The sequence below is a fragment of the Hyalella azteca genome, unplaced genomic scaffold (assembly GCF_000764305.2).
Source record: "Hyalella azteca isolate HAZT.00-mixed unplaced genomic scaffold, Hazt_2.0.2 contig2569, whole genome shotgun sequence".
NCBI classification, from domain to species: Eukaryota; Metazoa; Arthropoda; class Malacostraca; order Amphipoda; family Hyalellidae; genus Hyalella; species Hyalella azteca.
The window spans coordinates 103,166-115,264 of record NW_025932839.1 but is presented as its reverse complement, the minus strand read 5'-3'; the positions used below and the strand labels follow the sequence as shown (position 1 = coordinate 115,264).

Genomic DNA, 12,099 nt, shown 5'->3' with positions numbered 1-12,099 from the left:
CTGACTAGTTCACCTGACATCAGATGCCTGACTAGTTCACCTGACATCAGGTGCCTGACTAGTTCACCTGACATCAGGTGCCTGACTAGTTCACCTGATCAGACTTGCTGATGACGCCGGTCAGTAGAGGATCACACTGACTAGTTCACCTGGTCAGACTTGCTGATGACGCCGGTCAGTAGAGGATCACACTGACTAGTTCACCTGGTCAGACTTGCTGATGACGCCGGTCAGTAGAGGATCACACTGACTATACTGCGCGTATATGATGAGGCCGGCCAGTGCAGTGCTCAGTGACAGTGTCATCAGTATGGGCCACTGCAACCACACTGCACACTGCGCCTGCTTCAGGGTTCTGTTAAACAACCATGAAATAAGCTGAAAATAATCGTGAAATATGTGAAATATGATATTAATATAAATACCTGAAATATGTCTGAAATAATCGTGACTAACAACCCTAAACTAAAAATATTACACGATGGGATGTCTTCACATTTCTTATTCACAGAATTTGAAATTTTTTTTACATATTTTGAATGAATGAGATAAATGCATTTTATTTGCAAGAAAAGTGTAAAGTGCGCGCATTGCAGGCGAGCAGGCGCTGCACCTGCGCCTGGTACTGACCTGCAGGCGAGCAGGCGCTGCACCTGCGCCTGGTACTGACCTGCAGGCGAGCAGGCGCTGCACCTGCGCCTGGTACTGACCTGCAGGCGAGCAGGCGCTGCACCTGCGCCTGGCACTGACCTGCAGGCGAGCAGGCGCTGCACCTGCGCCTGGTACTGACCTGCAGGCGAGCAGGCGCTGCACCTGCGCCTGGTTTACGGCGTAAAGGGACAGGTAGGTGACGCTGCCCCCCAGCACCTGCGTCCAGAGCGTGTGTCGCGTCCGGGGGTCGGGGTCCAGTCTGGCGGGGGACAGGGGGGACTTTATTACGGGGGTTACGGGACGGTGTTACGGGACGGTGTTGCGGAGCAGGCGTTACAAGGCAGGTGTTACGGGGCAGGTGTTTATTTAATCCACCAGCTCGCAGCAGATGAATACTATTATTGATAGTGGATTACATCATGAAAGTTAACATGATTACTGCCCTCTACTTGAGGCCAATTCACACACGTGGAGCAATGGGCAATTCATCCACAAGCAGAACTGTAATTCGAACAGAAGGAGAAATGTCTAATTTACTAACAAACAGAAAAGAGTGCAATTTACTTGCATTGAGAACTACATTATTTATTCAGATGAAGAATTGCACAATTTACTCAAACAAAGAACAGTCCAACACACTCTCAACAATTGCACAATTTACTCACGAGAAGAACTGAAGTCTGCCAGACTGATTAGCGATGGAGAAGACCTGTGAGAGCGAGAAGGTCTGCAGCCCGGTACAGACAACTATGAGTACGGCAGCGAACATGAGTACAGACTGCAGTACATCAGTGATGAGTACGGCCTTCATGCCACCCAGGGCTGAGTACAATGTGCACACGCTACCCACCAGCGCGATACTCAGGGCTTGTGACAGACCTGTGTGGGGGTGGGTGAATAAATGAATAAACGGGTGAGAGTGGGTGAATAAATGAATAAGATGTGTGAGAGTGGGTGAATAAATGAATAAAACGCGTGAGAGTGGGTGAATAAATGAATAAAACGCGTGAGAGTGGGTGAATAAATGAATAAAACGCGTGAGAGTGGGTGAATAAATGAATAAAACGCGTGAGAGTGGGTGAATAAATGAATAAAACGCGTGAGAGTGGGTGAATAAATGAATAAAACGCGTGAGAGTGGGTGAATAAATGAATAAAACGCGTGAGAGTGGGTGAATAAATGAATAAAACGCGTGAGAGTGGGTGAATAAATGAATAAAACGCGTGAGAGTGGGTGAATAAATGAATAAAACGCGTGAGAGTGGGTGAATAAATGAATAAAACGCGTGAGAGTGGGTGAATAAATGAATAAAACGCGTGAGAGTGGGTGAATAAATGAATAAAACGCGTGAGAGTGGGTGAATAAATGAATAAAACGCGTGAGAGTGGGTGAATAAATGAATAAAACGCGTGAGAGTGGGTGAATAAATGAATAAAACGCGTGAGAGTGGGTGAATAAATGAATAAAACGCGTGAGAGTGGGTGAATAAATGAATAAAACGCGTGAGAGTGGGTGAATAAATGAATAAAACGCGTGAGAGTGGGTGAATAAATGAATAAAACGCGTGAGAGTGGGTGAATAAATGAATAAAACGCGTGAGAGTGGGTGAATAAATGAATAAAACGCGTGAGAGTGGGTGAATAAATGAATAAAACGCGTGAGAGTGGGTGAATAAATGAATAAAACGCGTGAGAGTGGGTGAATAAATGAATAAAACGCGTGAGAGTGGGTGAATAAATGAATAAAACGCGTGAGAGTGGGTGAATAAATGAATAAAACGCGTGAGAGTGGGTGAATAAATGAATAAAACGCGTGAGAGTGGGTGAATAAATGAATAAAACGCGTGAGAGTGGGTGAATAAATGAATAAAACGCGTGAGAGTGGGTGAATAAATGAATAAAACGCGTGAGAGTGGGTGAATAAATGAATAAAACGCGTGAGAGTGGGTGAANCTAGTGCCAGCACCCACCAGTGACAGCAGCTAGTGCCAGCACCCACCAGTGACAGCAGCCAGTGCCAGCACCCACCAGTGACAGCAGCTAGTGCCAGCACCCACCAGTGACAGCAGCTAGTGCCAGCACCCACCAGTGACAGCAGCCAGTGCCAGGGCAGGAGCGTACAACACTATGCCGGTGTATATCATCACTGCTGCTAGTGACAGTAATAACACCCACCAGTGACAGCAGCTAGTGCCAGGGCAGGGGCGTACAACACTATGCCGGTGTACAGCGTCATCTGCAGCGTGAACGACAGCGACGCGAGCAGGCGAGTCTGGTAGCCGAAACGTAGCTCCAGGTACTGAAGTGTTCATTATTATCATTAGTAAAGACGTAATGATAACATTAATAATCAATGTAATATTTTATCATTGTACAATATCATTATTGTTTGGTGCTGCTGTCTCACGACACGTGCAGCACGGCAACACGTGTGCTGCTGCCTCACGACACGTGTTCAATAAAAAATAAATAAAACACATTCACCAGCAGTAATCAAAAATACTTCATCATGCATGGCTGACATGATGATACGACAAATTATTCACATTCACGTTTGCTATATAATTAGATGCCATACTTCGATAATTATGATGCAGCGTCAGCATATCCTGTAAGAAAGACGAGATGGAATAGAATAATAGCAGGCGAGACGCATGCCTGCTGACGCTAGCAAAGTTCGTTGTCGTCCACTGTCTCAGGACATCGTTCATACTTTATTAGTAAATAAATATCGTGATATTAGAGCAATAGTGAATACAGTGTCCTCATTCACAATATATATGTAACCTATTAATTTATAATAATGGAAATAATAATTGAGATGTGGTAAGCAATTCATGCATTCCTGTAGAGCGAATAAGTCCAAAAACGAGTAGATTGTAAAGACTATCATAGCGCAGGAATAGTGCAGGAATTTCTCATCTAGTACACGAATTCACAGCGCGTCTGTCACCCTTGTCGACGAGCTATTGTATTGCTTTATTTAGTTCGTAATTTACCATCGCAGTATATGTATATTACCGACAACAAATTAATGTATGGCACTTTACAAATCCACAGAAATAAAACCAAATACGACATACTTTCCAAAACGGATTCTTCCGAAAATGCTTTCCTTCCTTCGTACTGTATTGATCGGTTCAATAAATATTATCGACATAAAATTGAAACATATTCTTTTCATATTCATAACACAAGAAACAATAGACCATATACTTCTGTACATAGACTTAGGACAATCTCAGTTAAAATGAGAAACACTGAGCGAACAACTGCATAACAATAAAAAATTAGACAACATTTATGCATAACCACGAGCGCGGCGCGCACGCCTGACTCTTCATAAGACTGAACCTTGTCTCACAACAACCGGTTTTGAGCAAGACAATGAAGAGTTATTTTAAACGCTATATGGACACCTTGACAGATAGAGGACAAATTCCTACCTCGTAGACGCTGATGTACTACTGGTGACAAGGAAATGGAAGAAGCGAGCTTTCACTTGTGATGCCAACAATGTTATTTTGCTCAAATAAATCACTGCTACTTCTCTCGTATCTAAATAAAATAGACCCTGCCACACACCCTTCTCCACTTTGCCCACTCTGTCTATCCAACACGCACGACACCATTCATCTTGTCTTCTGCCCTGAAATGCCCACATCCCTGTCGGTGGGTGACCTTTGGGCAGACCCTGTGAACGCCGTGGGGCTGCTGGCCGCTGGGGCAGCCGACTTGGCTGGCCCCAGAACTGGGTCTGGGCCCCGCGCGCTACGAAGGAGGAGGGCTAACAACACCAGCAACAAAAAAACAAATTAATTTTTGGAGTAATTCTTACCTTGTAGACGCTTATTTTTTGGAGGTTGTAGAAGACAGGGAGGTAGAAGTAGCAGACGATGGGTGTGCAGATAATGTAGGCCAAGTTGATCATGATGAACATGGTGCCGAACATGTACATCTCCTGCACCACCCCCAGCAGCGTGATGGCCGACATGAAGGAGGCCATCAGTGAGAATGCCACAGGCACGAATGGCATGCTGTTGTCGGCTAGCATAAACTCCTGGTCAAATGGAATGATAAATCAATGGCAACATAGTCCATGCATTTAAATTAGGTTATCAGAAAGAATAGATCTGAAAAATCATGTTGTATTAATGCAACACAATTTACTAACAAAAAAAGCGAGAACAATCATGCTGTTTACCAAGTAAAATTCCTGTCATTGTAACATGACAGGTCAGCAGCATGCAAGCAGCAAAATAAGTTTTTCTACATATTTATCACATTAGAAGCTATGCTATACTGAAACATTGAAGGTTTCACTTCTATTAGAAATTAGACATACAGAAGTTAATTATTGGGCATTAGCAGCAGAATATTTGTTTGCTCACCTTGAGTGTGGCCTGTTTGCCTCCTGTAAGCCTGTAGTACAGGCCTATTGAGGATGACAGCAGCAGCAGCATCGCCACTACCACATAATCAAACACACCAAGCACCGCTGTCACCTCCATCTCAGCCTCTGTCATGACTTTGTTGCCACTATGGAATGCTTATGTTGGGTTCTTTAGTCTCTGGCAACAATTTAGGTGAATGAGAGCCTTCTTCCAGATATGGATGTATTGTTAAAGTACAGAGTAGTGTTTACAGATCCAGTTGCGAGTGGAATGAAGTGTAACCAGACATTGGGAGCATGAGTGAGGTATATAAGCAAGGCAACTGCAGTCATCAGAGCATTGGACATCAATCTGCCTGCTTATATTAGTTACAATGTCACTGATCAAGCACATGCATGAAAAATATCATTATTGGAATTTTTCCCCATACCTGAAAAAAATAAAGAGAAATGTTTGGTATTGAATTAGAACATAAACATTGAATGAACAAATGAATAACAGATTTGGTTTGTGATGAAAAATACTGAAATAACCGCCCAGCTACAACTTGCTGCCAACCTCTTATGCTGATGAGTAGTTAATGCAAATATTTTGGTGGCCAGGAAAGAATATTTCACCTGAGAGCCCAAAAAGTGTTTTCAACACTAAAACATCACATTTTCTGTGACAACTATTGAATTTGAGTTGCATGGTAAATTGATCAATAATTTTTATAAACATATCCTGAATTGTGTTATAGCTTTTCATTCAATCATAATGCATTGAAATCACATATTTATACTATGATGTTCAAAGACCAACCTTCACTGGTTCTAAAAATAATTTCAGATAATAAAGGAAAAAGAACTGTCTGTCAAACAACAACTGTCGGTAAAATACTATGGTCAATAACACTTAAAGGATATTTTAAGAAGTTGAGAAATACAGAAGCAGACATTGCCTAATTTCTAACTAGAAACTCTAGTCCCAGTGGCATGATAGCTATTATCTTCAACAATCCCTTCCTTCATCACAACTCTATATAGGCAGGATATTTAGGATAAATATTTTAGCAGGATAGAATGGGGACAGCAATTTCAATCATAAATTGAAGTCACAGGCTCAGAATCTCTTGTTAGAGAGTACTATTTAAATAACAGTGGAAATGTCCAGAGTGAATCCTGATCAATAAGACACAATTATTTTATTATTCAATTTTAACATTAATTTCAATAGTCACAGTAATTTTTTTTTTTGAAAATTTGGGACTCTGATGGAATCAGCATTGATTCAATTAGTAAAGTTTCTCTTGTTGATTAAATTAGTAAAGTTTCTCTTGCTGATTAAATTAGTAAAGTTTCTCTTGCTGATTAAATTAGTAAAGTTTCACTTGTTGATTAAATGATTAAAGTTTCTCTTGTTGATTAAATTGGTTAAGTTTCTCTTGTTGATTAAATTAGTAAAGTTTCTCTTGTTGATTAAATTAGTAAAGTTTCTCTTGCTGATTAAATTAGTAAAGTTTCTCTTGCTGATTAAATTAGTAAAGTTTCACTTGTTGATTAAATGATTAAAGTTTCTCTTGTTGATTAAATTGGTTAAGTTTCTCTTGTTGATTAAATTAGTAAAGTTCCTCTTGTTCATTAAATTAGTAATTTTCCTCTTGTTGATTTAATTAGTAACTTTTTTTTGTTGATTACGTTAGTAAGGTTTCTCTTGCAAGGCTTGGTTGCAAAGCTAGTTCCACTCAAGAGACTAACTGCCTAGTGCCTAGCATATTATTTTTATGTGCAATATTCTGGCTGGCCTTTAACACGTTGACTACGATTGCTTCATCTTGTACTATTATTTCATTTTTTGTACTTTTTTCAAGCAGGGTTGCCAGACGGTCATTTTTTCCGGACAAATTCCGTGATTTAGTTTTTCTCAATTGCTTTGGCCAGCTAAAATTTATGATAGGGGTACTTCCTAATTAAATTTTAAATACTGCAAAAAGAAAATAAATGGAATTTTTATAGCGGAACCTACTAATAAACTAGTATACATTGAATTATCAGCCTCTTTTGGCCTTTTTTATTCTCGGATTTGGCCGATTTTAGGCAACCTGAATTATGTACCACTAACTCCTGGAGAAACACATTTTGTGGTACGCGTACACATATGTACCAATACATAGTCAACATGTTAACTACACCCAGTTTCATGGTACTCAAGAAGATGATAATTTTAGCAGAGATTTACAAGTCAAATACAATAACTAATAAATGATAGAGAAGTGAAATTCTAATTAATCTTTAATTTAATCTTAGAGTCAAAAACAATGCAGTTAATACCTTATTTTGGTCAATGATCATTGAAGTTGAACTACATGATACTACATTAATGATTAAACTGTGCATTAGTCAACCAATAGGCATAGCAGCATATCTCATGTTTTATAGTCAGACTATCACTGCAGAATACATGCAATTGCCAAAGCCACTAACATTGCCACAGCATTTATGTTGCTGGCTTTCTTTAGAAACAATATAGTTTATAATTTAGAAATATAATATAAAAAAAATCCAATCAAATCAATGAAATCATTATTATTTATACTATGTAGTACGTACCTACAAACTCTTATAGGCCTACCACCTACCCACACTCAGGATGATGTATGTTTTCGGTGAATTTTCCCGCGCATTTTCACTTTTTTTAAGCTATTGCTGTGCACAGTTGGCGCAATGTAATGAAAATTGATTCTATTCGTGCACGTGTTCGCGCAATCCCGGCCATCAATTCTATGTCGCACTGCCGCGCACGAGCAGTTTGTGGAGGAACAGACATAATACTCACATTACTCAGTACAGTATGCCTTTAATTATTTTTCAATAATATATGATTTTTCTTGATACGGAAATTTGGTGAATGAGAAATCTAGAACTTTATTTTAGAAGAAATTTTCTCCAAAGTCATATGGCAACACTGAACACCATCTGTTTACATTTCGTATGTATAATAGCCGCAGTTTACGATTACCGTACGTTCCGTATCCCGGTATCCGACAAGCATAGTGGCAAAGCAGAGAGTTTTTTAGACTCTTCCTCAAGTTCATTTTTGAGTCCTATAAGTAGACCAGTAAAGTATCTTGGATACCAGAATTATCATACATAAGAAATCTGTTAAAATCTTGAGTAAATGAGGTAATTAAAAATGAAATGATTCTGAAAAATCTCTGGTTTGCCACTATGCGCGACAAGGCGGACAAGCGGAAGAGTCAGAAGTAACCCGGACATGTCTTACATTTTATTATTGTCAGTTCGACTTGCGTAGTCAATATACTTCATACTTGCGTATAATGTCGACTAAAATAGTAGAACAATTTTAGCTTTCTAAAGTACGGCGCCATAGTGACAAACCAGAGATTTTTTAGAATCAATTAATTCTTAATTACCTCATTTACTTGAGATTTTAACCAATTTCTTAAGTATGATAATGCTGGTATCCATGATACGTTACTGGTCTACTTATAGGACTCAAAAATGAACTTGAGACAGAGTCTAAAAAACTCTCTGCTTTGCCACTATGTACGGCGCATGGCGCATTTTTTTACCAGCATAGTACGGCGCACTGCACAGGTTGTTAAAATGACAAAATAAATTCCCGCACACCTGGCACATCTTCCTGACCATGGCCACCTACCTATGTTTGGAGATTAAAAAAATAAAGTAATGTCAAAAATTTATGTATATCCTGAATTATATAAAAATATAATTATACAATGTGATATATAACATAAATTTTTAATTATGTGAAATAAATTTAAAAATTACTTTACAGTGATGAAATAGAATAATAGATACCTAATATAATTATGATCTCCTACAATCCTACTCAATCTCAAAGTTGTTAATGGTAGGCAGTCTTACTCTTACAATGATGAATGAATATTGTTTACAAATTAAACAGAAGTAACAAAATAAGCAACAACAATTTTTTACACTCCTGCATGATGTTTTTTGTAGTAATCACCAAGCGATGCAGACTTAGTAAAGAGCTACCGTAAATAAACTTTACGTCTTGAAACTCTTTTCTCGTATCTATCGATCGGTTTGCTTCAAGCATCTAGTAGATTCATAGCAAAGTTGTTTTGGGGTAACAGTATTGGATAGTCTGTCGCACACAGATGATCTGCCGACAACTGAAACACAAGTCCATACTAGATCGCAGTTCATCGTCAACTGAGCATGCCGGTGGGCGGTGCCCGCCGGCCCGGTGGTGACCGGCGTCAAAGTCGAACGGTCACCAGCTGATTTACGGATTGTAAACCTTTCATCACTTGCGGGACGTATAAAAAGTGTACTTGCATTTCAAAGTACAAATTGCGATACAAATTAATAAAGAACATTTGGATTTCTAACGTTATGATTTGTAAAGCATTAAGTGTCAGTTGATTCGCATTGCCCATGATGGAAAATGGACATTCAAGGTTACATATAGTTTAAATGGGCAAGATGGGCGACAGAGTAATGATGGGCAGGGTGGCCCAGTGGTTACAGTTCAGAGTACCAAGATTGGAGCAGAGAGGCCCGGGTTCGATCCCAGCTCTGTGCGTCAGTTTCTGGTCAGAATCGGCAAGGAGGCCGGGCGGTTAAGCACAGCAGAATTGTAGCAGTGAGTTGCGAGTTCAAGGCAGCAGCAAGCTGTGAATGTTCTGCGATGTTAAGAATCGGCGACAGGCCTACGGCCTAATAAACGCTGAAACCGCTATTATTATTATTATTATTATTATTATTATGTCGAAGTCGACAACGGAAAAGGATTTAGGAGTTAATATCGACAATGAGTTGAAATTTTCTAAGCAAATTGAAGGTCAAGTTAATAAAGCCAATCATCGACTTGGACTGATCAGACGCTCTTTCGAGTTCCTAGATTTAGAAACGATGAAGCAGTTGTTTGTTGCTGTCGTGCGCCCGAACCTGGAGTTTGGAAACGTCGTGCGGTCACCGAAATTTGAAAAGGACAAAAATTTAGTAGAGAGTGTTCAAAGACGTGCAACAAGGATAGTTCCGGGCTTGAAAGGCAAGTCCTATGAGGAAAGATTAAAGATTATGAAGCTTCCAAGCCTCCATTATCGACGTCTGCGTGGGGACCTCATTGAAGTATACAAGTATACTCATGGCTTATACAAGGTCCCAGAAGGATTACTATAATTTGAAACAAGAACCAACACCAGGGGCCACGGCTATAAACTAAAAAAACAGCGTTGGAACACATCCATGCGACAACATTTCTTCTCGCTTCGAGTCACCGACATGTGGAACAGCCTCCCTGATAGCATCGTTGAAGCTCCGAGTATGAACATCTTCAAAAACAGACTAGACGAAGCTATGCAGGAGCATATGTTCAGTCTTAAAATGCCTAGCAAATTACGGATCAGGCAATAAGTCCAGCAGCTATCTCAAATCAATCGTCAGCTATAGAAAGATCGGGTTCCAAAGGCCGGATCCCTTGTGAATCACGTCACGAAAAGTTCAAGAATCGGCAACAGGCCATGGGCCTATTTCTTCAACGCCGACACTTCTATTCTATTCTATTCTAACACCAGGCCTATTCTTCAGCGCCGACATCACTATGCTTTAGGATAGGAGTTTGTGTTGCATAGATGGCTGAAAACAGAGATCTTCGGGCCCCAAGTGTTTTTATACGATTGGAATGTCATGGGACACATAGGGTCGATCCTCACCCTGTCGAGCTTCTGTACGAAACTATCTTAGATTGGGGCGTTGAAGACCTCACCTTGCAAGTATTTTTTCGAAAAATATCAGCCCAATAAGTCATTATGTCCAGCTTGGATGCTTGATTATCCAGTTTGAAAGGAGTCTTCTTGCTATGTTGTTGAAACATCAAGGACGAATGATGTCTGAATTGCTCTTTTTGAGTCCTAGGGGTGGACTTCAAAAATCCCTAACAGGCCCTTTCTGAAACTGCAGTTTATCAGGCTCGGTTGTCTCTTAGCTATATGATGACTCCAGTCCTTTGACCTTTCCACGAACGATTAGCACTCGTTAGACATTCTTTTTCAATACGATATCCTCTAATTCGAGAAAAGTAAAAGTTGAAATCGTTACTGAACTTTGACTAATTTTAAATAGGTACTAGGCATTTCAAGGTTGAACATGTATAGACTTGTCTAGTCTATTCTTGAACGCTGCATAGTGCATACTCACAGTGTTGCAATCAGACGATGGCTGTTCCGCATGCCGGTTACTGGAAGCGAGAAGAAGTGTTATCGCGGGGATGAGTTGTACCGCAGTTTTTTCGCTTATAGGGCAAGTTCTTGTTTCAAATTCTGTGAATTCTTCTGGGACCTCGTATAAACCATGAGTATGCTTATATACTTCTATGACTGAGTATGAGGTCGCCACGCAGACGTCGATAAAAAAGAATTTCAAGGTTCTTGATTTCTAATCTTTCTTCATATGACTTGCCCCTAAAGTCTGTAACTATAATTTTTTCAAATATTTGAACGCTCTCGGATAAATTTTTTTCCTCTTCAAGTTTTGGCAATCATATTGCGCCCCCCAAACTCTAGGTTCGTGAGCATGAAAGCAACAAACAACAGCTTCATCGCTTCTGCATCTAGGACTAAAGGTGTTGCAAATTCTATCCTTAAGGAATTTATGTTGGTCAAAAACCTTTTTACAATTTCAAAAAATAAGAAACCTTATATGATAATGTGTCGGATAAACGTTCTCATATGGCCGGATAAACGTTAAAGAACGGTCCACATGTTTGCCAAGGCACTTTTTATAGGATCTTATTGGAGAGACATCCGCATGCCATCAACCTTAAGGGATTCGTTGTGCGCGCATTGGCTTATGACACGGCACAATAACTTGCATTTTTAAATTTAACAAACTGCCATCTACCTAACCAATGACCCTGTCTAAATCTCCTTTCAGGCATTCCGATGCACACCGCAGCTCGTACGTTCAATTATGCAAATATATTTATCAGTAAGATTGAGGAGGAAAAATGTTATCCGTTATTTTAGTATGTAAATTTTGTTCATAAAAGGTATGAATTTGAAATCA

At 39.9% G+C, this 12,099-nt stretch overlaps 1 protein-coding gene across 1 annotated transcript in view; it reads right to left on the bottom strand.

Annotated features, from left to right (window-relative positions):
- The window catches only part of LOC108677775 (putative sodium-dependent multivitamin transporter), an 11,631-nt gene extending 6,165 nt beyond the window's left edge, over positions 1-5,466 (bottom strand). The window contains exons 1-6 of the mRNA XM_047885617.1: positions 5,042-5,466; positions 4,489-4,710; positions 2,826-2,949; positions 1,317-1,530; positions 791-910; positions 197-355 (exon numbers count right to left, since the gene is read on the bottom strand). Coding sequence (XP_047741573.1) covers positions 197-355; positions 791-910; positions 1,317-1,530; positions 2,826-2,949; positions 4,489-4,710; positions 5,042-5,176 — 974 coding nt within the window. The 5' untranslated portion in view covers positions 5,177-5,466. The remainder of the gene's footprint in view (positions 1-196; positions 356-790; positions 911-1,316; positions 1,531-2,825; positions 2,950-4,488; positions 4,711-5,041) is intronic.
- Positions 5,467-12,099: the final 6,633 nt, after the last annotated feature.